Here is a 26,699-nt window from a genome sequence, read left to right as displayed (position 1 = left end):
GTACAGTCAATTCTAAAGTTCTTCAATGAGACCTTCAGGGTATATCAGGATCACTTCTGACCCCTTGTGAGCCTGCCCAGTGTGAGTTCTCCAGAAAATATTATTTTTGGCAAGCGTATGTCTGGCATTCTAACAGTGTGAGCTGCACTCCCTGTAGTAACTCTGGAATGCTCGGCAGTTTAGCTGGAGAAAGGACCTCAGGGTCTGGCATCTTCTTCTGCCAAGTGATCTTCATAATCTTCCTAAGACAATTTAAATGGAAGCAATTCAGTTTCCTGACATGGCACGGGAGACTATACAGCTTTCACAGGCATATAGCAATGAGGTCAGCACAACAGCTCTGTTAGACCCTCAATTTGATCTTCAGTCTAATAACTCTTCTCTCCCACACTTTCTTTTGGAACCTCCCAAATACTGAGCTAGTTCTGGCAATGCCTGTATCAACCTCATTGTCAATGTCCTTCCTTGGAAAGGACACTGACAAGGTAAGTGAACTTGTCCATAGTTCTCAAAACTTCTCCATTTGCTGCAATTTGCTGTCCCACATATGGATGATGTGGTCCTAGCTGATGGAGCACCTGTGTTTCTTAGAGGAAAAGGAAGAAATGACTTTTCATATTAAGAGATAGGAGAAGAGTTTATAATTAAATTTGTGCTAGGTCACAGAAGATATTAAGACAATTTTAATTATAAGCACATAATTTTTTTTTTTGCAAAGCAAATGGGGTTAAGTGGCTTGCCCAAGGCCACACAGATAAGTAATTATTAAGTGTCTGAGACTGAATTTGAACCCAGCTACTACTGACTCCAGGGCCGGTGCTTTATCCACTCTGCCACCTAGCTGCCCCTAAGCAAATAAAACTTAAAAGATTTTGCACAAAAAAAAAAATCTAATGGAGAAAAATTAGAATGAAAATAGGATGATTAATAGCCAAATACTAATTTGGAGAAAGAATATGGGGTTTTTCCCCTGTTCTCTTTCTTCATTCAAAGCCAAGTTCTTGAAAAGGACTGGCTAGGCTAGCAAAAAAATATTTCTCCTACACCTTCAGCAATACCCCACCTAGCTGGGAGAGTTTATTTCTGATTAAAAGGTAAAGAGAATCAATCTAGGTGAATTCTAGTCCATTATGTTCAACCTAAGTGATCTGGGTAGAGATGAATCCTTTTGTCTACAATGCCTCAAGGTAGAGGAGTGGTCTGGCTTGAGGTGAGTCTGTCCCAAAGTGAAGGAATTGGAGTCTTGTTCCTCCAACCTCTCACTCAAATAAACCTATGCTCTTATTAATTGTTCACCATTCCGAGTTGATTTCCACCTGTCAGGATGGACACTCTTCTAAATTTATTCAAGCATTGAATAATCTCTGGGATTCCTTAGTTTCAGAGATAGCAACCTTCAATTTATTAATTATAAATTGCTTACCATAACTAATAAATTGAGAATTACTCAGAAAGAGGCTTTTTATTCATTTCAACAGATGACTAGGGAAAAAAAATCTTTGAAAGAAGTTTCTCTGAAAAAAGGTCTCATGTTCAAGATATGTAAGAAACGGATTCAAATTTATAAGAATAAAAAAACCATTAGGTCAAAGTTTTGAACAGGCAATTTCAAAGGAAAGAACCAAAAGCATCAACAATCATTTTAAAATGTCTAAATCATTGTTGGTTGATTGGTTGGTTCTTGTCCTTTGTCATCCAGGAAGTCTAGGCTTTAGCTCAGTGGCTCCTTTGATATTGCATCCAGCATGGTATTTCACCACCACCACTCATTGCCAAGGGGTTCGAATCCCAAGGTTAGCAGGAGCTTTCTAAATCTCTAATAATTAGAAAAATGCAAATTAAAGTAACTTTGAGGCTCTGCCTCAATTATTAGACTTGCTAAGATGACAAAAGAGAATGACAAATGGAGGGTTTGTGGAGAAATAGGCACATTAATGCCTTGTTGGCAGAACGTGAGCTGGTCCAGTCATGAATTATTCCCAGAGGCTTATACAACTCCACATACCCTTTGCCCTATCATCACTACTAGGCTTATATTCCAAAGAAATCAAAGAAAGAGGAAAAGGATCCATATGTTTATTTTTTAAAATGTAAAGCAACTCCTTCCTTAGTAACCAAAACTTGGAAACTAAGAGGGGGGGAAGGGAAGAAGAGTGTTTTCTAACTGGGGAATGGCTAAACAATTTATCATATAAAAATGCAATAGAATATTATTGTAAGTCAACATCCATTTATTAAGCACTTACTATGTACCAGAGACTCCTTATAAACTGGGGCTATAAAGAAAGGCATAAAAAACAGGTTTATAAAAAGGGGGAAAGGGGAGGGGGGACGGAGAAAGGGAAGGGGAGTGGGGGAAATAACTAAAGGAAGGGAAGGGAAAAAGGGAAAGGGGAAAGAAAGGGGAGGGTGTGAAATTAGGAGGGCAAACACTGAAGGGGGTGGTTTTCAGAAACAAAAGACTGGGGAATATGGATAAAAGGGGAGGAGGGGGAAAAATACAAACAGAGGGAAGATAGCATGGAGGGCAACAAAGAATTAGTAATCATAACCTTGAATGTGAATGGGATGAACTCTCCCTTAAAATGTAAGCAAATAGCAGAGTGGATTAAAAACCAGAATCCTACAATATGCTGCTTACAAGAAACTCATTTGAAGCAGAGAGATACATATAGAGTAAAGGTAAAAGGTTGGAGCAAAATATATTTTGCTTCAGCTGAAGTAAAAAAAACAGGTTTATAGTGGCAGCTAGGTGGCTCAGTGGATAGAGAACTGGTCCTGGAGTCAGGAGAACCTGAGTTCAAATCCAGCCCCAGACAATAATTACCTAGTTGTGTTACCTTGACTTGCAAAAAAACCCAAAAAATAAGTTCATCCTCTCATCCTGATCACAGTCCCATAGGAGACAGCATGTAAACAGTAAGGTACAAGCACGTGTATGTGCATAAAATTTTCATTATATTTAATATATATTTATAATTATATAAACATATATGTACAAAAGTCTGTAAATACATATATTTCTTGGTATATAAACATATATAATGTATGATGTATTTTAAGGATATTATATAGTTATATGTTATATATATTATATAGAAATATAGGTGCTATAATAATACTCATATTTATATAGAGATATATAAAATCTCTAGGATAAATTGGATATAAAGCAACAAAGGAAAGACACTGATACTAAGAAGGATTGGGTAAGGCTTTTCATGGAAGGTGTGACTTTTAGCTGAAACTTGAAGGAAGTTAGGAGACAGAGATGAGGAAGGAAAAAAATGCAGGCAAGGGGAACAACCAATGAAAATGCAGAGTGGCACTGGCTGGGAGGCCAGTGTTACTGAATTGTACAAATTGTATTAGGGAGTAAGAGATAAGAAGACTGGAAAGGAGAGAGGGGAGCAGGTTGTGAAGGGCTTTTATTTTCGATTTTATATTTTAACCTGGAGGTGATAGAGAGCCACTGGAGTTATTGAATGAAGAATAAGGGGAAGGGAGGCTGATGTTGCTACTTTGGCAACTGAGTAGATGATAGGCTAGATTAGGGAGAGACACAGAAAGCTATTGCAATGATCCAGACATGAAGTGATGAAGGCCTATACCAGAGTAGTGGCAGTATCAGGGGATTGTGTAAGGATTCAAGGATGACACCTAAGTTTCAAGTCTGGGTGACTGAAGGATATTGTCGATTTAAGAAATGATGAAGTGGACAATTTCAAAGGAAACAAGGAACACTTATAAACGTGCAAAACCAAATGAAGATAATTTGAACAATGATAATACTATTGAAAGACTTTTGAACTCTGGCCAAAGCAATAATTAATCATGAGTCCAAAAGAATGGAGATAAAATATGCCACTCAGCTCCTGACAATGATAAACTTAAAATGCAAAAATAGACACACCTTTTCAGCTTTGACCAAAGTGGAAAGTTGTTTTGATGGATTATATAAATATAAATTGAGACATTTGTTTTTCGTTTTTCATTTTTTAAAAAAATTGCTTGGGGTGGCTAGGTGGCGCAGTGGATAGAACGATGGCCCTGGATTCAGGAGTAGCTGAGTTCAAATACAGCCTCAGACACTTAATAATTACTTAGCTGTGTGGCCTTGGGCAAGCCACTTAACCCCATTTGCCTTGCAAAAAAAAAAACCTAAAAAAAATTGCTTAATTGGTGGGGTTGTAATAGGAAGGACAGATTTTAAAAATCTAAAAAAAATTTTTTAAAAACTTGTTACTTGAAATATATAAAAAATTAATATTTGACCTGAGGGGGTGTAGAATAAATGGTACAGGCAGAAAATCTTAATTTTTTTTTAAGTTAGGACAAATGCAGTGACAAATTTCTAAGGGAATTTGAAAAGAACCTGTCTTTAAATGTTGATATCAGGGAGGATAATCAGATTGTCTATCCCTTAGTCCTTTGGAATCTCTATTGGTGTTATTTGTCACATGCTCTAATTCCCAGATTGCTAATGTTCTGTTTGCAAATGAGGGAAAATGGAGACTAGGATTCGCTGCTTTAGTTTCTTTTTCTCTATTGTTAGGTATATATGGCTATTCCTGGCTTTGGTCTGTGATAGACCAGTAACTCAGTACCAGATTTTTTAAATCATCCGATATTTAGCACCCACCCAGGTCATCATTCTGTATGCCTTTATGTGTATACACACACACACACACACACACACACACACATATTTCCATAGCGAATAATACTCCAAGCACAGTAAGAGATTATACAAATCTAAATCAATAAATTTCCATTGAGCAAGATCCTACACCACTTTAATTCACTTTTATGCAACTTGACAACTGATATTATTTCCTTTGTATAGTTCTAAATGAGAGGATTATGAATTATTACTATTATATTTATGTATGACCCGGGCTAGTGACAAATGATTGAAACCTGAAGAAAAGATTTTAGAGACATCATGTAATGGAGAGATCTGGACCTGGTTCTGACATAGAGTAGCTGTGAGCGAGTCACTTCTTTTTTCTGAGTCTTACTTATTTGTAAAATGGAAATAATAATAAACTACCTAAATCACAGAATTGTGAGGACAGTGCTATACAAATGTGAGCTACCATGCTACCATTTTTACAAGAAAGGGGTTTTTTTTTGAGACCCAGGGTCACACAACTAATGATGATGATGTTTGTAGAAGAAGACTATGACATCAGGGAGGTGATGCCATGACAAGCACATGAACTGGATTCAGGTGAGAGGATTCTGTGCAATGTCACCAGCCTCACTTTCTCCTCCAGAGCTATCTTGGCCCAGTGGACAGATATGAATCAGGATAACTGGAGATGATCCTGGATGTGAGGCAGAGTTAAATGACTTGCCCAAGGATCACACAGCTAGTAAGTGTCAAGAGGATGAATTCAAACTCTAGTCCTCCTGACTCCCAGGCTCTATCCACTGCGCCACCTTGTAGGTGACTGAGGTCAAATTTGAACTCAGGTTCTCCTGACTCAAAACTGATGCTTTAATTGAATAAGGGGCAGTTAGCTGCCCCTTAAGTAAGTTTTTATAAAGCGTAAAATTGGACAGCACATTGGTGTTCAGGGCATAGGGTATCTGGAGAGTCCAAAGGGCCCTCACCGAATTTGGGACAGATATAAAGTACTCACCCTTAAAACTGAAGCTAAAAGTAATAACTGAATAAGATGCCATCTGCAGAAATAACCCAATCTAAGAAATGCACTGAAAATAGGCTACTAAGAAAAGTTACTTTCTAAAGAGAAAGACATCAATATAAAAGAGAGCCTCTATGAGATAAGGAGTCATCTTGGAAGTTGCAAAATTTCTGTCAAGAGGAAGTACTCTAATAAGCATTGGTGACTGAGGAATATATTATAAAAGAGCTGAAGATAAGGATGTGGTTGCATTTTGGAGGAGAGCAGTTCAAGAGCCTAGATGTTGTCTCAGATACCATTCCAACCTGCATATTGTTTCTGGATTAATCTTTTTTATTTTAATTTTAATTTTTTCAATTTAAAGATAGTTTTCAACATTAATTTTGGTAAAGTTTTCTCCCCATCTTCTCTCCTCCCACCCTCAGATAGTAAGTAATTTGATAAAGTTTATGAATGTACAATGGGGTTTCACATATTTCCATATTAGTCATACTGTGAAAGAAGAATAAGAAAAGGGGGGGAAGACAAGAAGGGAAAAGCAACGTTAAAAAGCAAATTAAAAAAAAAGTGAAAATAGTATTTTTCTGATCTGCATTCAGATTCTATAGTTCTTTCTCTGAATGAAGAAGGCATGTTCTATCACAATTTTTTTTTTTTAGAATTGTCATGGGTCATTGTATTGCTGAGAGTAGTTAAGTCTTTATAGTTGATCAGTGCACAATGTTAATGTGTACAATGTTCTCCTGGTTCTGCTCACTTCACTCAGCATCAGTTCATGTAAGTCTTTCCTGGTTTTTCTGAAATGTGCCTGTGCATTATTTCTTATTGGTTGAAGGATCAATCTTGCTAAAGTATGCTTTTACCATATTACCCTTTTGCTCAGAAATTTTCAGCGTCTCCCTTTTAAAAATCTCTCAGCCTGGCACTTCAGGTCTCCTAAGACTTGACTCCAGCCTACCTTTCTAGCCTAATATCCCAATAGTTATTCCCAGTCTAGCAGCTCTATACTCCAGTCAAACTCCATAGCACCACTCACTATTCCCTAAACAACCCTATGGTTTCTCACTGTTGTGTCTTTATTAATATACACAGTTCTTGGAATGGCTTTCCTCATCCAGTTCCACCTGTCAAATTCCTTCCTATCCTTCAAGACACATCTGATCACTCTTTGTAAGTAATTTTTCCTTCCAAACTCTAATTGAATTAAAAAAAAATTTTTGTTTTTCCAACTACATGCAGCTGTAGTCTTTACCAATCATTTTATTTTCTGCAAGGTTTTGAGTTTTACATTTTTCTCCCTTCCTTTCTTCCCCACCTCCTCCCCACTCCCTCTCCATCCCTGACAAGCAATCTGCTATAGGCTCTACATATATTGATCATGTTGTGAGAGAATAAAATCCAAAAGAACAAAAAAAATCTAATAGCATTTTGTATCTTTTTAATTTTTCCAATTATATGTAAAGGTAGTCTTCAACTTTCATTTTTGTAAAGTCTCTCCCTTTCACCCTTTCTTCCCCCTGCCCCAAGATAACAAGTAATCTGAAATAGGTTTTGTATCTTTTTTATTGTTTACATTACTTCCTTATAATTTACAGTTACCTAGATACCCCCTTGAAAAACCAAGTCATCCAAGCAATGGTCTGATAGAATCAATGGAAGACTTGTGTAAATAAGCAAAGAAAATGAATGTGTGATCCTCCCTGGTCAAACTACTTGAGTATTCGCAAGAACTACATTTTAAAACAAAGTTTAGAAAACTGGAGCATATTCAGATAAGAATGATCTACATGAAAGGTCCAGAAACCTTGTCATCTGAAGAATGCTTTAAAGCTGGAAGGACATTTACACTTGAGAGGATTGGGCTAAGGTGGGGCAGGGGACTTCATTTAAGATGAAATCAAGGAAAGGAAAGTTCTAGGTCACTCATGAATGTAGAAGTTGCAAGGGAGGCAGATTTCATGCTATAATGAAATCAGTATTGTCCAATAATGCAGAGTTCCCTTCTTGTTGTCTATGGGTCAGCAAAAAATGTTTGTACAAAGGCTAAAGTGAACACCTGCCAGACATGTTGCAAAGTCAATTCCTGCTCTGGGTGAAAGGTTGGACTTGATCTTCAAAGTCTCTTCCAAAGATAAGATTTGCTGATTCTGTACCTGGGAGCAAGGCTGCCTAGGTCTTCTAACCTAGGTTAAGCCAAGGTCTTTGTGCTTTACTTTTGTTTTTAACCAGACCCCAGGTGCAAAAATAAGATGAAGTTTGTTAAATGTTCCTACCTCCTTAGAAGATTTAGGGCAATATCTAAAACAAAACAAAAAAAGGGCGGCTAGGTGATGCAGTGGATGGAGCACCGGCCCTGGAGCCAGGAGTACCTGAGTTCAAATCCAGCCTCAGTCACTTGTTACCTAGCCGTGTGGCCTCTGGCAAGCCGCTGAACCCCATTGCCTTGAAAAAATCTAAAAAAACAAAACAAAACAGAAGATTTAGGGCAACAAGGGGGCACTCGGATATCATGTCATCCAGCTCCCTTATTTTACAGAGGAGGAAACCAAGACTTAACCAGACAGAGGTAGGGAATGTCAGGGTCAGGATCCATTTTAAAGATAAGGAAACTGAGGCCAAAAAATGTTCTTAGTAAATATCGTGAGGACACAACTCCTCCAGCTGCAGTTCCTTTGGGTGACTGGGTGGCTTGGTGGATAGAGTAATTCGGACACTGGCTGTGTGGCCCTGGGCGAGTCACTTAACCTCAGCCTCAATTTCCTCAACTATAAAATGGAAATGAGGTGTCCTTGGGTCGGCACAGGAGCTCTATAAACCTTGGTTGTTTTCTTTCCACAGCTCGGCGCTGCCTCGAGGACAGGAGCAGTACGGAATAGTGCGGGGCTGGGGCGGGCAGGGTGGCCGACTGGGGCGCCTTCCTCCAGCCCCCCACGAGTGGCTCCGAGGGGGGCGCCTTGGTGACCTCGGACCCGGGGGCGGCGCGGGGAGGCCGCCCCCGGCCCGGGTCCAGGTGGGCCCTTTCTCCCTGGGCAGGGGCCGCTGCTCCGGGGTATCCGGTGGACTCCTCTTTCAAAATTTGCCTTTTTGGGGGCCTCTCCCCCACTCATGACCCAGTGCCCGGAGGCTTTTAAAACATTCCCCAAAGTGGAGAGTACTTTTCAAAATGCGACTCTGGTGGGACTCGAACCCACAACCTTTGAATGGCCCCGCGAGTCGGAGAGCTAGAAGTCCAATGCGCTGTCCATTGCGCCACAGAGCCCGCCTGGCGGGAGGCGGCTCCTCTTCCCCCTTTCTCCCGGGCGGACCTCCTCCTGCCCTTCGCCTCCCAGGGCCTGGGGGCGTCCCCGCCCCGCCCCCCGCCCCCAAGTTCGCCAAACTTTATGCCGCGCCGCAGGCTCGAGTCCCGGCTTGCAAGTCTGCGAGCCAAGTGAAGCGCAGGCACCAAAGTCGGGGGCAAGGGCGGGGCGGGCACGCTGCCCCCCGCCTCCGCAGCGGCTGGCTGCCGCACCACAGTGACCCCCGCCCCCCAAACCCCGCGGCACGGGGTCCCGGGCTCCCCGCGAGAACCGGCCGGGTCAGAGCCCCAGTCCCAAGAGTCCGGAGCGGGCGGGGACTACAACTCCCGGCGTGCCCCGCGGCGCGCGGCGGGGGCGCGCCGGCTCCGGGGCGGCTCGCGCCCGCGCGCATGGCCAGGTGCGAGTCGGTTTTCCCGGCCGCTCCGCAGGGCGGCCGCGGCGGGCGGGGGGGAGGCGGCGCCGCGGGAGGAGCCGGAGCGGCGGGAGGCGCGGCCCGGCCGGCTTGTGTGCGGGCGGTGGGCGGCGCGGGCGGCGGCGGACCGCCGGGCTGAAAAGGAGGAGGGCGAGCGGGAGGAGCCCGCAGAGTCCGCCAGCCGCAGCCCGAGCCCCGGCCCGGCTCCGCGCCCGCAGCGGGGCCGCCTCTGGAGCGCGCGGGAGGCCGCGCCCGGCACCGGGGCGCCGCCGGGAGGGTGAGTGCTGTGCCCGCCGCGGGCGGCCCGGAGGGCGGGCGCGGAGCCGGGCTGCCGACCCCCGGGCACCTGCGCGGCCCACCTGGGCTGCGGGCGTGCAGCCGCGCCGCCCGGCCCGGGGTGGGCGCTGCGCGGAGGGCCGCCGGGCCCGGCCCTGCGGGGGTGGACGCCCTGGGGGCCGGGCCGGGGCCCGCGCTGCGCCCGGGAGGAGGGTGGGCGTCGGGCGGGGCCTGGGGCACGGCCGGGCGACCCTCTGCCCCGCAGCCGCCCGGCCCTCCGCCCCTGCGTCCGTCCGTCCGCCGGCCCCGCCCGCCGCAGGCCCGGCCAGCACCGGGGACAGGGCTGCCCGGCCCGGCCCGGCCCGGAGCCCCCTCCCTTACCCCAGGGCCGCTTCTGCCTCCTGCCCGGTAGGACACATGCCCAGCGGCCCCGGGAAGCTGCCCCATCGTGTGCCCCCGCCCGCACACTGGGCTGGGGGCAGCCGCTCCGGGGACAGGCGGTGGCCCCGGGAGGAGTCGGTGTCTGCCCGTGGACAATCCGCAGCCGCCGAGGGCCCGGAATGCTCGGCGCCCCGGTCTTGAGGACCTCACGGCATACCTGCATGTCAGCATTTCGGGGCGGGGGGGGGGGGGCTCGACAGGGAGGAACCGAGCCCTTCTAGCCACTACAGCCCTCTCCGGCAAGTCTGTGACAGGGCAAGATTGGAAACCAAGAGTCCGGACTGTGGATGACCTGCCAGAGGGTATGGTCTGCCTCTGAGGTCAACTGGTAGGAACACCCAGTCCCAAAGGTCTCTTTCCAGAATAATTCTGGCCATGAAGACTTATGGAGCTAACGTAGTGTGGGATGCGCTCTCCCCGCGCCTGGCCCAGCCGTGGAGGCTTCGCATCCATCACCAGAAACCACGCTGACAGGCCTGGGTCTTTATGTCACCTCAGTGTCCCTGCGAGTCCAGCCCTAACCTTCTCTCTGCCCTCTAGCGGTCAATCTGGGGCACTGTACCCCTTGGAGATCCTCCCATTCCACTCCACTTTCCTCCCAACCTGGGCTCCCCCTTTCCAGGAAGCTTGCCCTAAGCCATAGGGCTCCAAAGATTGAGATTTTGAAAGTCCCCGTGTCTCAGTGAGGGCCAGAAGCTGGAAGGAGAAGTTCATCTCCTTGTGACTTTGCTGGGTCTGGGCCAGTAGAGCTAGGAGGCACCACTTATCTGATGTTGCCTAAGAAGGGGCCCATGATGGGCAGAAGTAGAGTCTGAGACTTCAGACCTCTCCTTTGTTGCAGTCTTGCTTCTAACTAGGCATTCCTTTTTTATTCAAGGAGATAGACTTCGGTCTGAAAAGGATGAAAAGGCTTCCCATGTGGCTTGCACCTCTCCCCATACCTATAAAATGCTAACAGGGACCTCAGTGATTACCGAGTTCCCCCCCTTCCCCTTTGCAGAAGAATGAATAGAGGTCCAAATATTCTAAGTTTGTCAAGATCAAATACTCATTAATGGTGTAATGGATGCTAGAACCCCAACCCCTGATTCATAACCTGGTCCTTTTTCTGTACCCTCTTCCCCTCTGCTACCACCCTATCACAAAATAGTGCTAGGCCCCTAGAATCTTCCCTCCTAGCCCCTACCTCTTTCTTCTTGTGCCCATGCTTGGGGTGGTTCTTGTTCCCCAGCCCCCCCCCCAATTACATCAGGGAAGAATGGGGTTACCTAAAAGGTGTTTAATCCCAGTGGAAGAGAAGGAAGGAAGCAGGGTCCAACCCACTGGACATTTTGTCCGGTGGCCTTCTCTTTTGAGAGGGGTCCTTGGGGAAGATGAAACTGCCCAGCATTAAGGAAACCAAGGCACCCAGTCAAAGAAATGGGGTGGGGGGAGGAGAAACCAAACTCCTAAGCCTTCAAGGTAGTGACCAGCTCTGATGCCCCTCAGGTCAAGATGTTGTCCAAGGTGTCCCTGGTGGGGGTAGCTGTGTTCTCCAGGCTGGTGCTGCATCTGCCATGGACACAGGTGGGCCTCTCTGTGTTCTGTTTCTACCTTGCCTTTGGGGGCTGGAGGTTCATCAGGATCATCTGGAAGACCCTTGGGCGAGATGTCTTGTGAGTACCTGCTTTTTTTGACCCAACACCTAGGTTCTCCCTCTGGGTTCCTATGGTTACAGTCTCCTCCAGAGACTTCCCTTGCCTCCTGGGACAATAGGCTTACCTTTTGACATGGCACAGAAGAGTTATTCCTCCCTGCTTTCCCCATGTCCCTTTAGCTATCTGAAACCCAAAAGATCCAAGTATCCTGACAAGGAAATGGCCTTGATTTTAGATTTCTGAGCCCTCAGTCCTTGTGCTCTGGGGATTGGGAATGGGTGGTCAATGGGGTACTCTATTGTGTCTAAGGGTCAGGTGGGAATGATCAATCTTGAAGCCAACATTTCCTTGTTTGCTATATAGTCTGACTTCAGAAGGATACCATGGCTTTATATATGCCTGCAGGGGGCTTTGTCCAGATCGATGATACTGGCAGGGACTGACTGCAACCAGCCTAAGACCAGTGCAAAGTGGATGGACTGGTTGTAGGCAGACATGGCCAAAAGGATAAAGGCTGGCATGGGGGAGACCAGGTTGGACCACGGCACAGCAGGACTGGTTCGTGCCAAGAGTAATACGTGGGAATGTGTGGTTTACTATAAGATTGGCAGAGTAACATTGGGCTCATGTTTACCCAAGCAGGAAATGCCTATGAGAAACTGAGGAAAGAAATTTGTCCATTAGGGAAGGGTGGCCAGGGGTCAGGAGGACCTAAGTTCAAATCTGCCTCAGACACCTAATACTTATCTATGTAACCCTGGGCAAGTCATTTAACTCCATTGCTTGTGTGTGTGTGTGTGTGTGTGTGTGTGTGTGAGAGAGAGAGAGAGAGAGAGAGAGAGAGAGAGAGAGAGATAGAGAGATCAACAAGCCCTGGAACTTTACTAGGTATAAAATTGAGGCAGTTCCTGTCCTGAAGGAACTTATTCTCTAAGTGTGTAATACCTGATGGAAAGAAGTGCTAGGTTGGGTTCTCCTTGAGGTATACAATAAGAAATCCTACTCAAGAGGTCCTCCTTTGCATAGGAGCTTGAAAGCAGTAGAAGGAACCTTTGTCTCCTAAATTGAACACCTTCCCTATGTAGGTTTGGCACTTAAGCTGGCATATGGTTGCTTTGCCATGAGTTCAGGCTCTAGTGGATCCTGAGGCCAGGATGCTCATCCCCAAAGGGACAACTGGTGAGCACCATGGTCATCGTGAGTGTAGGACCCATTCCTGAAGGGACTCCGCCTTTTCTTTGGCAGTGCTGGGACTGTCCTGTTGAAGGTAAAGCAGAAGGTGAGGAAATACCTCCAGGAGCAACAGACAGTGCCTACCATCTTTGCGGCTACCCTGAAGCGCCACCCCGACAAGACAGCCCTGATATTCGAGGGCACAGATACCCACTGGACTTTCCGCCAGCTAGATGACTACTCTAGCGCAGTTGGCAACCTGTTGCAAGCACGGGGCCTGGTTTCTGGTGATGTGGTGGCCCTCTTCATGGAGAACCGAAATGAGTTTGTGGGGCTCTGGCTGGGCATGGCCAAGCTGGGGGTGGAGGCGGCCCTTATCAACACTAATCTGCGACGGGATGCCCTGCGCCACTGCCTGACTACCTCTCAGGCTCGCATCCTCATCTTTGGCAGTGAGCTCTCTTCTGGTGAGTGTGAGAACCCATAGCTGAGGCCCTAGAATAGGCATGGGAGAATAGAACATAGGAAAGAGAGATGTGAGAACATAGAAGGGCAGAGTTAAAAGGGACTTGGGGATTCCTGAAATAAACCCTCAATTTTATTAGAGAAAAAAATTGAGGCCAAAAAATCAAATTGTTTTTGTACCCAAGGTCACATATCTATTTCTTTTAGTTGTTTTTTTTTTAGTTTTTTTTGCAAGGCAAATGGGGTTAAGTGGTTGCCCAAGGCCACACAGCTAGGTAATTATTAAGTGTCTGAGACCAGATTTGAACCCAGGTACTCCTGACTCCGAGGCCGGTGCTTTATCCACTACGCCACCTAGCCACCCCACTTTTAGGGTTTTTTTTTAAGTTTTTACAAGGCAATGGGGTTAAGTGACTTGCCCAAGGTCACACAGTTGGGTAATTATTAAGTGTCTGAGGCCGGATTTGAACTCAAATCCTCCTGATTCCAAGGCCAGTGCTCTATCCACTGCACCCCCTAGCTTCCCCACACATATCTATTTTTATGTAAACCATGAACTAGAACCCAGCCCTTTAGTTTCTTAATTGAACATTCTGGGTGGAGAGGAGAGAGTCTAAGGAACTAGGAGGGTGGGAATAGAACTGAGAAAGCCAGAATTAGCTTATACTAGCTTGCATTTAAGCATTGTCCTGGAGGGATTGCTTCTGTTTTTCCAGATGTGGGAAGGGACTGTTCATTACTGAGCCCTGGTTTCCATATCCCTAGTCAATCCTCACTTATCCCCTCCACCGTTTCCCTACCAAAAAACTTCTGTCCTACCCTAGAAATGTCCTAGAGAAGCTTACCTGGCCTCTTTGTCTTCCTTCTGGTACTCTGCCCAGTGTCTGAGGTTGGCATCATGGGCCCCTTAGAACAGCAAGCTGGCCCAAGGGAGGCCCTGTCCATTCCTGGACCAGGGAGCTTTGTAAAATGCTCACTGCCCTCCAATCACCTCTCTCCTTCTAGCTGTCTGTGAAATCCACAGCACCCTGGACAATTCCTTGAGTCTCCTCTGCTCAGGAGACTGGGACCCCAGCTCTGTACCAGCACGAACTGAGCACCTGGAGCCCCTCCTGGAGAAAGCCCCCAAGAACCTGCCCAGTCGACCAGATAAAGGCTTCACTGGTATGATCCCCACTGTTGGACACAGGAGAAAGCTTGGATCAGGGCTGCTTCTCTCTTGGCTCACCATTTGTTAATTTACTGATCAGGTCCTTACTGATCACTTATGTATGCCTGGCTGATTCTTGAGCCCAAACCTGTTTTATCTCTCTTTCTCTATTTCTTTCTTTTTTCTTTGCCTTTCATTCTCTTTCCTTTCTCCTTTTTTCTTTTTCCTTCCTTTATTGCTTTCTCTTTCCTTTATTTTCCCCTTCCTCCTCCTTTCCTTCCTTTCTTTTTCCTTCCTCTTTCTTTCAACTTCCTTTCTTTTCTTACCTCCTTCTCCTTCCTTTCTCTTTCTTTTTTCATCCTTCTTTTCTTCCTTCTCTTTCTCTTTCTTTTTTGCTTTCCTTCTCTCCTTCCTTTCTACCTTTCCAATTTGATTCATCTCTGATTTCTTTTTCCAACATCTTAATCCTCTCCCCCTTTCCCCATTGAGAAAGAAAGAAAGAAAAACAAAACCAATTACAAATCTGTAATAGTCAAGTAAACCCAAATTCCCACATCGGATTTTGGACATAAAGGGGAAAAAAAGATTAGTCTTTGATCTGCACTCTGAGCCTTTCACCTCTTTATGTGGATAACTTGCTTTATCATAAGTCCTCTGGAATCAATCCAGACTCTTTTTGATGTACCTCCCTGCCCTTCTCCTCTTGCCCAGATCACTCATTTCTTGCAAATCATTTAGCACATTCTGGCTTAACTCTTCATGGGGCACTTACTCCATTCTGCCTTGTGAAATTTCTTGTATCATATGACGACTTTTCACATGCTTCTGTCTTGTCTCCTCAATCAGATTATAAACTCCTTGAAGGCAGGGTCTGTAGCTTCCCATGATTCCCTCAAAGTGCCTATGAAGGTAGTAGAGATGTATAAAACTTCAGGAAAAAAATGTAAGAAATGTTCCCTGCCTCTTGGGGAAATCACCTAAGGAGATAAGACATATGTATGCTTGGGATTATTTCTGAGTGAGGAGCATAGACCCTAACTGTAAACTGGAGTCCAGAGAAGAGGTTGCTTTAAGCTCTAGTGTTTGGGGATGAAGACTCCATGGAGGTGGCTGGACTCAAAGAGTCAGTAAGATTCGAATAAATATAGAAGAGGAAGGGTCCATTTTTTTCCTTCTCTCTTCTTCCTTCCTGGTCTGGCTCTGTTCCCCTGTACCCCCTTAGGGTAGTGGTTCCCCAGTCCACTTCTACCTTGTTCACTTAGCTCTGGCCAACCATTGTGTTCCACCCTCCTCAGATAAGCTTTTCTACATCTACACCTCTGGCACCACAGGAATGCCCAAAGCTGCCATCGTCGTGCACAGCAGGTGAGGAGGTGAGGGTGGTGCTCAGGGAAGGCAAGAATGGAGTCCAGGTTCTACCAGGTATCTGATCTCTCCCTCTACCAACCCCGGCTTGTCCCAGGTATTACCGGATGGCTGCCCTGGTTTACTATGGCTTCCGAATGCGTTCTAGTGACATTGTATATGACTGCCTCCCTCTCTATCACTCAGCAGGTAACCTTAGACTCTTAGGGGCCCATGTAAGGCAGGTCCTTATTCCCTCTCACCTTTTGACTCTCATATAAGGGATGGGGATGGGGTGGGTGACTGGAATCTCCTTTGCTTTCCCTGGGACCGGTCTCCCTTCTGAGCTAGAGAGAGAAGGGGACTTCTCTGGAGCCTTTGTTTAGTTTTCTTTTACTCCCCCTCCTCCCCCACTCACCTTGGGCTCCCCCTGCATCTACCAGGGAACATTGTGGGGGTTGGACAGTGTCTGCTACATGGGATGACTGTGGTGATCCGAAAGAAATTCTCTGCCTCTCGATTCTGGGATGACTGTATCAAGTATAACTGTACGGTGAGCAGAGCAGCTGGAGAACTTGGTGGGGAGGTGGGAGGGGGTGAGAGGAGGGGACTTAAGGGGAACAGAGAGAGAAAGAGAGAGAGAGAAAGGGAGGTGGAGACAGAGAAGCAGAGAGAGTGTGTGAAAGAGAAGCTGTCAGCTGAGGAGGCCCTTTGTGTTCCTCTGGTGATAGCACTTTTCAAATTACTTTTCATCTAATTGCCCCATTTGATCCCTATAATGTCCTGTGAGGGTAGAGTCGGGTAGAACTTGGCCTACTCATTTTCAGATGAGGAAATCAGACCATTTACATATATTTATTGGGGACCTTTCCTACCGCACACTAGGCAGTGTCTGATAGAGAATTTACCCCTCAAGAAACTAACAGTCCAGTGGAGGAGACAAGACTGATCAAGAAGATAGAAAGGAACATCTAGGTTGCATAGTGGTTAAAGCACTGACCAGGAGTCAGGAAGACCTGAGTTCAAATGCAGCCTCAGACACTTAATAATTACCTAGCTGTGTGACCTTGGGCAGTCACTTAACCCCCATTGCTTTGCCAAAAGAAAAAAAATAAAGAAGATAGTCTCTAGTGTACTTCTAAGATGAGGACCCAGTAATCATTGTGTTGGAGAGAGAGCATAATGGTTTGGAAGTTGTTTATAGGAAGGGTTTATCTGGGGGCAGGGGTGATTAGAGAGGTGAGTTAGTGGGCAGTGATAGAGGTGTAAAAAATGAGGGAAGAAAAGATCAAAAAATTTTAAAAATAAACAGCAGAAGAAAAGTTTTAAAAGGGGCACAGAAGGAAATTTTGATATTTTTGTTAAGTTTTATATGCATTTAAAAAACTATATGTAAATAAAAAAGAAAGAAACATAGTGTTAGGAGCATTAGGATTTAGTTCCAACTCTGCTCCTACTTATTTGTGTGATCCGTTTTGAGTGGCTTCCTCTCTCTGGGTCTTGGTTTCCTACTATGTAAAATGATGAATTTAGGTGAATTCAAAGATCTCTTCAATAACTGATTATATATAGGTAGAGGAGAAGAAGGATCTCAGGGAGTAAGGGGAGGGTCCCAGACCTAATGCCGCGACCTGTGACCCTTCCTCCTAACTCCCAGATTGTTCAGTACATTGGAGAGTTGTGTCGCTACCTTCTGAACCAGCCTCCAAGAGAAGTGGAGACCCAGCACTCAGTGCGCATGGCCCTTGGCAATGGGCTGCGACAGTCTATCTGGATGGAATTCATCAATCGCTTTCACATCCCCCAGGTGGCTGAGTTCTATGGGGCCACAGAATGCAACTGCAGCGTGGGCAACTTCGATAGCCAGGTCAGGGGCAATTAGGGAATGAATCTGGGGACACACCTGGTCAGGTACTGGGGAGGATGGAAGACTGGGCAAAGGGCCTGATGAGGACTGGTCATTACATAGTCAGGGACCTATCTGATTAACTTCATTAGATTGGATGGGGTGGGACAGCTCCAAGGAGAAGCATTCGTGCCTCCCCAAATACAGAAGTCCCTCAGAGAATCCTGGGACTCACCTGGGGCATAAGATGAGGGAGGGAGTCATTGGGGGATGTTTTGCCTTTCTAAATCAGGGCTCTTATGCCACGGTCTTCACAGGTGGGGGCCTGTGGCTTCAATAGCCGCATCATATCCTTTGTCTATCCTATCCGGCTTGTGCGGGTGAACGAGGACACCATGGAGTTGATCAGAGATAATAATGGCATCTGCCTTCCTTGTGGTCCAGGTCTGACTTGAAATATGGATGGTTCTGAGAGTAGAGATGGGGGGAGGGGTGGAAGAACCTGAAGGAAATTAGCCTATAGACAGAGGGATTGGTTAGGGAGGGCTGGGGGCAGGAAATCATCCCAATGTCGCCTTAGCAAGTGTGCTGTGCTAGTTAATCCTGGTTCCCATCTTCTTGGGCCTCAGTTTCCCTCTCCTTGGGATTGGATTAGTTGGTCTCTGAGGTACGTTTGAGGTCTAAATGATGTTAGACTGAGCACTACCACAGACTCTGACCTGTTCTAGATACTCTAGGCCAGTGGTGTCAAACTCAAATAGAACCCTGCAGGTGTGTGTTGACTTAGAAAATCACACATTGTAATTACCTATGTTTTATTGTATTTATATTTGTTTTGGTTTGGCTTGAGTTTGACACTTTTGCAGTAGGGAATATAAAAGGGTATAAGGAATAGCCTCTGCATTCATGGAGGAAGGGGGAGATAGAACCTACACCTACACACAGACACATACATTTTATACAGATGTATGATTTCATAGGTATTGGGAAATTCTGGTGGGAAAATGCAGCTTGACAACTAGTCTGTAACTTATACTCTTAGAAAATTTATTAAAGTCGTTAAGGAGTCAAGTGATTTTTCCCTAAACAGCTAATATGTGCAGAGGCAGATAGTACACTCATAGCTTCCTGACTTGCAAGACTGACTTTGTTTATTATACCATACCCCTTTTCTCTTTCTTTTTCTCTCTCCATCCACATCTATCTACTAATCTATCCAACCATCCATCCATCTTTCTTTATCCATATCTAGCGATCTCTCTCTCTCTCTCTCTCTCTCTCTCTCTCTCTCTCTCTCTCTCTCTCTCTTCATATCTGTCAGTCCCTTTGTTTATCCAGTCATGCATCCATACCCCTCTCTCAATTTACCTATCCATTCAGCATCTGTATCTAACCATTCACCCATGTCTGTACATCTCATTATCTTTCTATCCATTCATCCAATCATCAATCTCTGTGTTTTTATTCTCAATAGAGAGATATAGTATAGTTACAGATAGATATCAAAATAGTTATATAGTATAAATAGAGATGGGCAACTAGGTGGCTCAGTAAATAAAGTGCTAGACCTGGAGTCAGGAAGATTTAGCTTCCTGAATGCAAATCTGGCCTCAGACACTAGCTATGTGACCCTGGGTAAATCACTTGATCCCTCTTTGCCTCAGTTTCCTTGTCTGTGAAATAAGTTAGGAAATGCAAACCATTTCAATATCTTTGCCAAGAAAACCCCAAATAGGGTAATGAAGAATCAAACAGGACCGAACAACAAACAATGAAGCAGCTAGGTGGGTGAGTAGATAATGCTGGACCTAGAATCAGGAAGAACAGAGTTCAAATTTAGCTTCACTAAGTTTTTAGTTGAGCAGCTCTACCTTAGTACCTTATTACTCTAGGCGAATTCTGCCTTAGATTTCTCATCTGTAAAATGAGTATACAAGAACATATCAGCCTCCCAGTGTTATTGTAAGAATAAAATAAGATATTTTTAAGGTGCTTTGCAAACTTTAAAGCATCATATAAGTGCTAGGTCTGACCTCCCAATCCCTTCCTGCACATTACCCAGGACCACCCCTTTTTCTTTACAGACCTTTTCTGTTTCAATTGTTTTTATTTGTGTCTGTATGTATATACAATATATGTACACACAAATTAAAAGATGGTATATCCTGACCTAAGTGCCAGATATGTGGGACTCACAGGAAGCACTGTAAGAAATCAGAGGGGGATGTCACTGAGGCATGGAGTGGTCAAGGGATCCTTTTGTTGAACTGAATTAGGCCTTGGAATATGGATAACAATCCAACTGAAGATGAAGGGACCAAGAGGGCCTTTCAAGGTGGGGTGAGGAATGCTGTGGAGATGACCTAGCCGGGGCTGATGGGTCTTAGAGAAATAATCAGCAGGAGATGAGGCTGAGGAGTTGGCAGATGGATGAGACAATGGAAAAGAGCCTCAAACACTGGACCAAGCAGGGGTTTAGATGGAGTTTGGGTGACCCTGTGGGGCCAGGTAAGGTTTTGGACAGAAACAGAACATGGGGAGGGGTCACCAGATAGGAGAAAGCATCCCAGCTTAGCTTTGATTTCCCCAGGGGAGCCAGGTCAACTCGTAGGCCGAATTGTGCAGCATGATCCGCTTCGGCGCTTCGATGGATACATCAATCCGGGTGCCAATGATAAGAAGATTGCCTATGATGTCTTCAAGAAGGGAGACATGGCTTATCTCAGTGGTCAGAACCCTTTTTCATTATCCCTGGGTTTTGCTACTTTCCCTCTCCCCTTCAGTTTCTTTTTGGGTGTGGGAAAGAAAATGAAGGGATTAACACCAGATTTGCCCATCCTTTAAAACACCCTCTTCCTCCACATTCCCAAGAACTTGCTTTCCTTTTACAAATTTCAAACCTGGGTTTTAGAACTGTTTGTAGGGAGTTTTTTGTGTGTGTGTGTGTGAAAGAGAGAGAATGTGGTGTGTGTCGATGTGTTGGGATGGGGAGGAGTTGGGTGCCCTGAACCTACCCTTCTTCCTTAGTGATATAAAAATCAGCAACTCTGTAATTTACAGTGAGAGGGTTGCCTCAGGCACTGGGAATTGCTGGACATCATAACTAATCTTAGAGGTATTGGATCTGGTTCTTCGTGATTCCTAATTCTCCGCTTCCTGTGGTATGTTCTAGCAGGAGAACTGAAGCCCCATCCCCCAGACCTCACCTGAGCCCTGTTCCTTCTTTCATCAGGTGATGTACTGGTCATGGATGAACTGGGCTACCTGTATTTCCGGGACCGGACAGGTGACACATTCCGGTGGAAAGGAGAGAATGTATCCACTACAGAAGTGGAGGGGATCCTGAGCCGACTCTTAAACATGGTTGATGTAGCTGTGTATGGTGTGGAGGTGCCAGGTACGAGCGAAGCATCCTCACGTGTTCTTCATGGGAGCACTTAACATATAATATAGCTCTCTCTCTCTCTCTCTCTCTCTCTCTCTCCCACAGTACTTTAGTAGGGTCAAAATCTCAATGATGTGGGCTTTCCCTCCACACCTTGTCATTCTCAACAATTCTTCTATTTTTCCATGAATTCTCCATCCTCTGGATTTTTTTCATATTTTGGGGGCCTCAGATCCAATGATGCATTAATTATCTACTGCATACATGAAGCACTGTTCTAGATGCTGGATTTTTTTTTTCATATTTTGTGGGCTCAAATCCAACAAGCATTTATTAAACAGCTATTCTGTACACAAAACACTGTGCTAGGGTTAGGATCTGAACCTGTGCTTTCACTGTCATAGGGAAGTTTCAAGTGCTACCAGTGTTTCAGTTACTGTGCAGGTAACAAGGATATAACAAAACCTACTTGAAATTAGTTTATATTTTTTTATGTGGATGTATATGGGTATACAGCATAAATTTAAATTTAACAAATAAAAATATAGAGAGTAATAAAATACAAAGTAATCTGGGAGATGTGTATATCAACTTCATTCAGAAGATGACATTTTAGTTCCATCTTTTTTTTTGATATTTTAATTTTTCCAACATGTCTTGAAAACCTTTCAACATTCATCCACTTGCATATTCATAAGTTGCACATTTTTCTACCACTTCCCCTCCCCCACCTTCTCCATACACCTATGGGGAACATGCCCTCATATTAGTCATTTTGTGTATGAGGAATTAGGACCAAGGGAAAAGAAAGAAAAACCATGGGATAGGAAGGAAAAACATGAGAAGTTTTTTAAAAAAGTGAATATAGAGGGGTGGCTAGGTGGCGCAGTGTATAGAGCACTGGCCCTGGAGTCAGGAGTACCTGAGTTCAAATCCAGCCTGAGACACTTAAGCCACTTAACCCCATTGCCTTGATCACACATCTTTTTTTTTCCCCCATATATATCCAGGATGTGTTTGGGATATGTTTTATTGCCACCTTTTCAGCCCAAGTGTTCTGTTAAATCAGTGTCTATTGTATTTCTCTCAGTGCTTAGCAGGAATCTTTGCAGACACTTAGCAAATGTTAATAACTTAGTTTGATTGTTTAGCTCCTTGAATGGCAGAACTAGGATAAAGGGGGTAAAAGATACAGGGGCACATTTTGGCTCCAGGTAATAATTGTAGTTCAGTTGTTTCCTACTCTACGTGTTTGGGTTTTCTTGGCAAAGATACTGGAAATGGTTTGCCCTTTCCTTCTCCAACTCATGTTACAGATGAGAAAACTGAGGCAAAAATGGTTAAGTGACTTGTCCAAGGTCTTAAAGTTACTAAGTGTCTGAAGCCAGATTTGAATTCAGGAGTATGAGTTTACCTGACTCCAAGACTGGTACTCTGTCCACATAGGTAATAATAACAGCATTTAGGTAGGCTTTATTTTTCAAAGTCTTTTCCATGAATTATATCCTCTGATATTCATCATGATTTTCGCTGAGTCTGAGAGTAGTTAAGACTTGTCCCAGATGGCTCAGCTAATAAGAGCTTGAGGCCAAAATTGAACTTGAATCAAATAATTATAATTTATTTAAAATACAAACTTCTTAAGAATGAGATTCAAAATAACTGATTAAAAAATAATCATAGCATATACCTCTTCACTGGATGCTGGTTGATTTGGGTGACCCCCGAAGTTACTTCTAGCTCTTAAGGTTCTGTGATTGTAGCTGTTAAATTGAGATCCCTGCTCACCTACATGGCTACATGTAACACCCAGAGTGGCCACTAGGTGTCGGGCCTTCTCTGCTACAAGCAGATGTGTCATCATTCACAGCATCCTAGTAACAGCTAACATGGCCTTTTTGGACTAGCAGAGTGTTTTGAATACGTGACATCTGAATATTTATAGGATGTTTATCAGTTGACCACTTTGTGGATTATGCCTCCTAGGTGAATGACATGGGTTTTGTGGACAAGCCTAGCAGGTGCCCATGGGTGCCCTCTGATACCTCTCCTCTTGCACTACAGGTATTGAAGGTCGGGCAGGTATGGCTGCAATCGCAGACCCCAAAGGTGGTTGTGACCTGACAGCATTTGCCAAAGCCCTGGAGAAGGAACTTCCCCTCTACGCCCGCCCCATCTTCCTGCGCTTCCTGCCTAAGCTCCATAAAACAGGTACAGCTGAAGGCCCCTCTTCCCTTCCTTCCAGGGATTCTAGCCTGGACTCCTCCATAAGTCATTTATGAGCAGCTCCTTTCCTAGGATCTTTTCAGAGCTTCCTACCCTCAGCTGTCTCCCTTATCATCTCCTATTCTGGACCTCACTACTTACAGTACTAAAGGACCTGGGTTCAAATCTTAGCTCTGACTTGGGCAAATCATTTGAACCAAGGTCTGTTTGTTTCTTTATCTATAAAATAAGGGGAAGATGGCCTCTGAAATCCTTTTCTGTTCCAAATCTTTGATCCATATCTCTTTCTTCTTCCTTGGTAAATATTTCTCTAATCTTTATTCCTTCAGTTTTTTAGTACTAAGGCTATTCTGGCCTTTCCTGTCTCCAGCAACTAGATACCCCTTTCTTAATTTTATCTAATTTCCCTTCCCTACTCCTTCCAGCGACCTACAAATTCCAGAAGGCGGAATTTCGGAAAGAGGGCTTCAATCCAGCTTTGGTGAAGGATCCCCTTTTCTACCTGGATACCCGGCTCTGCCGCTATCTTCCCCTGGACTCCAAGGCTTATGTCCGCATCCAGGCTGGGGAAGAGAAACTCTGATTGTCTCCATCCCTGCTCCCACTCCAGGGGCTGGACTGAGTCAGGGGCTAAGCCCCTGGAAGGTTCTTGGGGAACAGGGAAATGGTGTCAGACCAAAGTGGGCAGTGGTAAGGGCCATTTCCCTTCCTCCAGAATGCTGCCTGGGGTGGAGGAAGGGAAGGCAGTGAACACCTCTGCTCTGAAATTGCCAAGTGACTTTACTGCCATCTTCCTCTACCCCTACATTAGAGGTTTTCCATGAAAGCCTTGTGTCTGGGGAGCTGGAAGGCTTAGGATAGGATGAGTTCAATCCTTCATTTTGTCTCCATACCCTAGAGAGCAGAGAGTGACTGAGCATTCTCAGGGTGATTTCTTGGGGGGAGGGGAAAGGGCACAGAGGGGGGGAAGGTTGAAAGGGCAGTGCTCTAATTAAGATTCTTGCTGTCTCACACTCCCTGTACCTTGCCAAAAGGTAAGGAGCCCAGATTCAGGAAGCCAACCAACCAGAGGACAAGAACCACTCACTGCCCCACACCCTCCCCCCCCTTTTTTTTTTTGGCTAAGAGAACTAGGATGGAAGTTCTGTTTCTCTTTGGACTATGGCTGCTATCTAAGCCACTTTTTGACTTCTGTGGTCTAGACAAGGGAGGAGGGTAGTAGCTAAAGGGATCACTCTCCACCAGAACTAAAGCTCCTCCAGTTTCAAGAGCCTACAGAGCCCTGCCAGAGTCCCTGATCCAGGTGGTGCTGTGGAGACATCCCCTTCCCCTGCACACCTTTCCTTGGCCAAGGCTTCTTCAGTGGGGTCTTCTCTTTGGCCTTGTAGATAATTCCAAAGCTTCTCAGGATCATTGCAGAGAGAGAGGGAGAGGTTGGCTCCGTTGCAGGAGCTGCCCTTCCCAGCTCCTGCCCCCCTGCAGCCGCTCCCTCCCCTTGGCATTAGTTTGTGTCTCTGTCTCCAATTCTCCCTCACACCCCTTGGCCTGACGCATACCTCTTGCTGTGGGAGAGTATTTGGGGATGGGGTATCTATGGAAAATAAATTCAGACTTGACTTTGTCTCTCCCCACCCTAATTTATGTGAATGTTTGAGAGTGACTGTCTCTTGAATCAGCCTTGGGCTTCCCTTGCTTCCAGCTTTGCTCATGTCATGCTCCAGATTTCCTCTTTAGCTCTTCATTCTTTTTTTTTTTTTGTGGGGGGAATGGGGGTTGCCAGGCAATTAGTGACTTGCCCAAGGTCACCTAGCTGGATAGTTATTAAATATCTGAGGTCAGATTTGAACTGTGACCCTCTGTCTTCCCCTCCAAATCACAGTGTATTCTCTCTCCTGGGTGTGCTGCTAGTACTGTTATTACTCCTCACTTAGTATTTGACCCAGTCTGCTGGGTAGATGGGTGTCTCTGTTTCCATCCTTTCTAGTTAGAGTGGAATCGGGCCCTTCCTGCCCACACACTGCTGAGTACCAGAGGCCCTGTCGCCCTGGCCTTACAAATCTTGGTCTCTCCTGATTGTCTGATATAATGGAAAGAACCCTAGATTGGAAGTCAGGTGATAAGGATTCAGATCTTAGCACTGCATTTGATCCAACACTGTACTTCTTTCTAAAATAAGAGAGTGGAATAAAGGGCCAGAAGTTCCAGGATGGCGCTTGTCAGGTGCCTAGATGGATTGCACCTAACCCATGTGGCCAGGAGAGGGCAAGCTGATCCTAGTTAATCCTGTCTAGCTGACTCCTGCCTGCCCTGCCTGCTGCCTTAGGGATTTTGTTGTTGAGTCTTTTCAGTCCTATGTATGATCCATTTTCAGAGCAAAGACACTGGGATTGTTTGTCATTTCCTTCTCCAGATGAGGAAGTTGAGGCCAACTAGGATTAAGTCACTTGCCCAGAGTCACACAGCTTGTATTTGAGACTGTATTTGAACTTGGGTCTTCCTGATTTCAGGGATATCTAGGTGGCACAGTGGATTGAGTGCTGGTCCTTCAGTCAGAAAGACTCCTCTTCTTAGCTGTGTGGTGCTGGGCAAGTCACTTTACACATCTGGCCTCAGTTTACTCATCTGTTAAATGAACTATGGAAGGAAACAGCAAACCACTCAAATCTCTACCAATAAAACCTCAAAGAGAGTCACAGATTAAGGCACAAGAAAAAACAGACTGAATAATTTCCTGTCCAGGCTGAGTTTTCTGTCCACTGTGCTATCAAGCTGCTCCTGTTCCAGGGTGAGGTGTGCTTATTCTGTTAGTCCTGAATGGACCAGGGAACATCTTCCAATAATGGAAGGGGTTAAAGGTGGAGGAAAGAAAACCCCAGAACTGGGCCTGTTTTAAATATGGAAACCCCTCTATTCCAAGGAAATACAGAACCTCAGAGTTCTCTGAAACTGGCTGTGTTAACCTCTCAAAAAAGTAAAATGAGAGGGGGTGGGGGAAGGAAACAAGATTAGGGGAAAAATTGTGAAATTCAAAAATAAATAATTTTAAAAAGTAGAATGAGAGAGCTCACTGACCTCACAGATGGAAGAAAGCATTGCCACCCGGCGATATAGAACTATAGTCACTGTTGGGAAGAACCTCCTCATCTAAAATGGAAAACCCTTTTCCTTGTGGTTGGTGAAGAAGACTTAAGTAGCTCACCTTTGCTTGGGGATGCGCCAGCCCTGTCTCCAACTAAGTACTATCCCATTGGGCTCTCTGAAGAAAGCTGAGTCAACTTGGGGGGGGAGAGGGGGGCTGGAGCATAGCCATGAAAAGCAGTGCTGGGCATTGGAAGTGGGACTGCCAGGAGGCCTTGGCCTTGGTCCCAGCTCTTTCAACATGGAGTGAGCGACC

General features: G+C 45.3%; 1 protein-coding gene and 1 non-coding gene across 3 annotated transcripts; one reads left to right on the top strand and one right to left on the bottom strand.

The window, feature by feature from the left end:
* Positions 1 to 8,820: 8,820 nt before the first annotated feature.
* Positions 8,821 to 8,913, bottom strand: TRNAR-UCU (transfer RNA arginine (anticodon UCU)). The gene is made up of 2 exons: positions 8,877 to 8,913; positions 8,821 to 8,856 (listed from the first exon to the last, which is right to left on the bottom strand). It is a non-coding gene; the product is annotated as a tRNA-Arg (tRNA).
* A 384-nt stretch (positions 8,914 to 9,297) lies between these two features.
* Positions 9,298 to 26,341, top strand: SLC27A4 (solute carrier family 27 member 4). Of its 2 annotated transcripts, none has more exons than XM_074211038.1 (13): positions 9,298 to 9,347; positions 11,568 to 11,734; positions 12,962 to 13,356; positions 14,360 to 14,518; positions 15,800 to 15,869; positions 15,967 to 16,058; positions 16,292 to 16,401; positions 17,506 to 17,715; positions 18,012 to 18,138; positions 20,285 to 20,422; positions 20,927 to 21,091; positions 23,144 to 23,290; positions 23,731 to 26,341. In XM_074211038.1, exons 2-13 carry the CDS (start codon positions 11,574 to 11,576, stop codon positions 23,886 to 23,888), a joined length of 1,932 nt encoding a protein of 643 aa, XP_074067139.1. In that variant the 5' UTR covers positions 9,298 to 9,347; positions 11,568 to 11,573; the 3' UTR covers positions 23,889 to 26,341. The 2 variants fall into 2 exon arrangements, with proteins under 2 accessions (XP_074067139.1, XP_074067138.1); XM_074211037.1 differs by lacking the exon at positions 9,298 to 9,347 and adding an exon at positions 9,448 to 9,639.
* Positions 26,342 to 26,699: the final 358 nt, after the last annotated feature.

This window comes from Macrotis lagotis, chromosome 1 (genome assembly GCF_037893015.1).
Source record: "Macrotis lagotis isolate mMagLag1 chromosome 1, bilby.v1.9.chrom.fasta, whole genome shotgun sequence".
NCBI lineage: Eukaryota > Metazoa > Chordata > Mammalia > Peramelemorphia > Peramelidae > Macrotis > Macrotis lagotis.
This window is presented reverse-complemented; position numbering and strand designations above follow the sequence as displayed.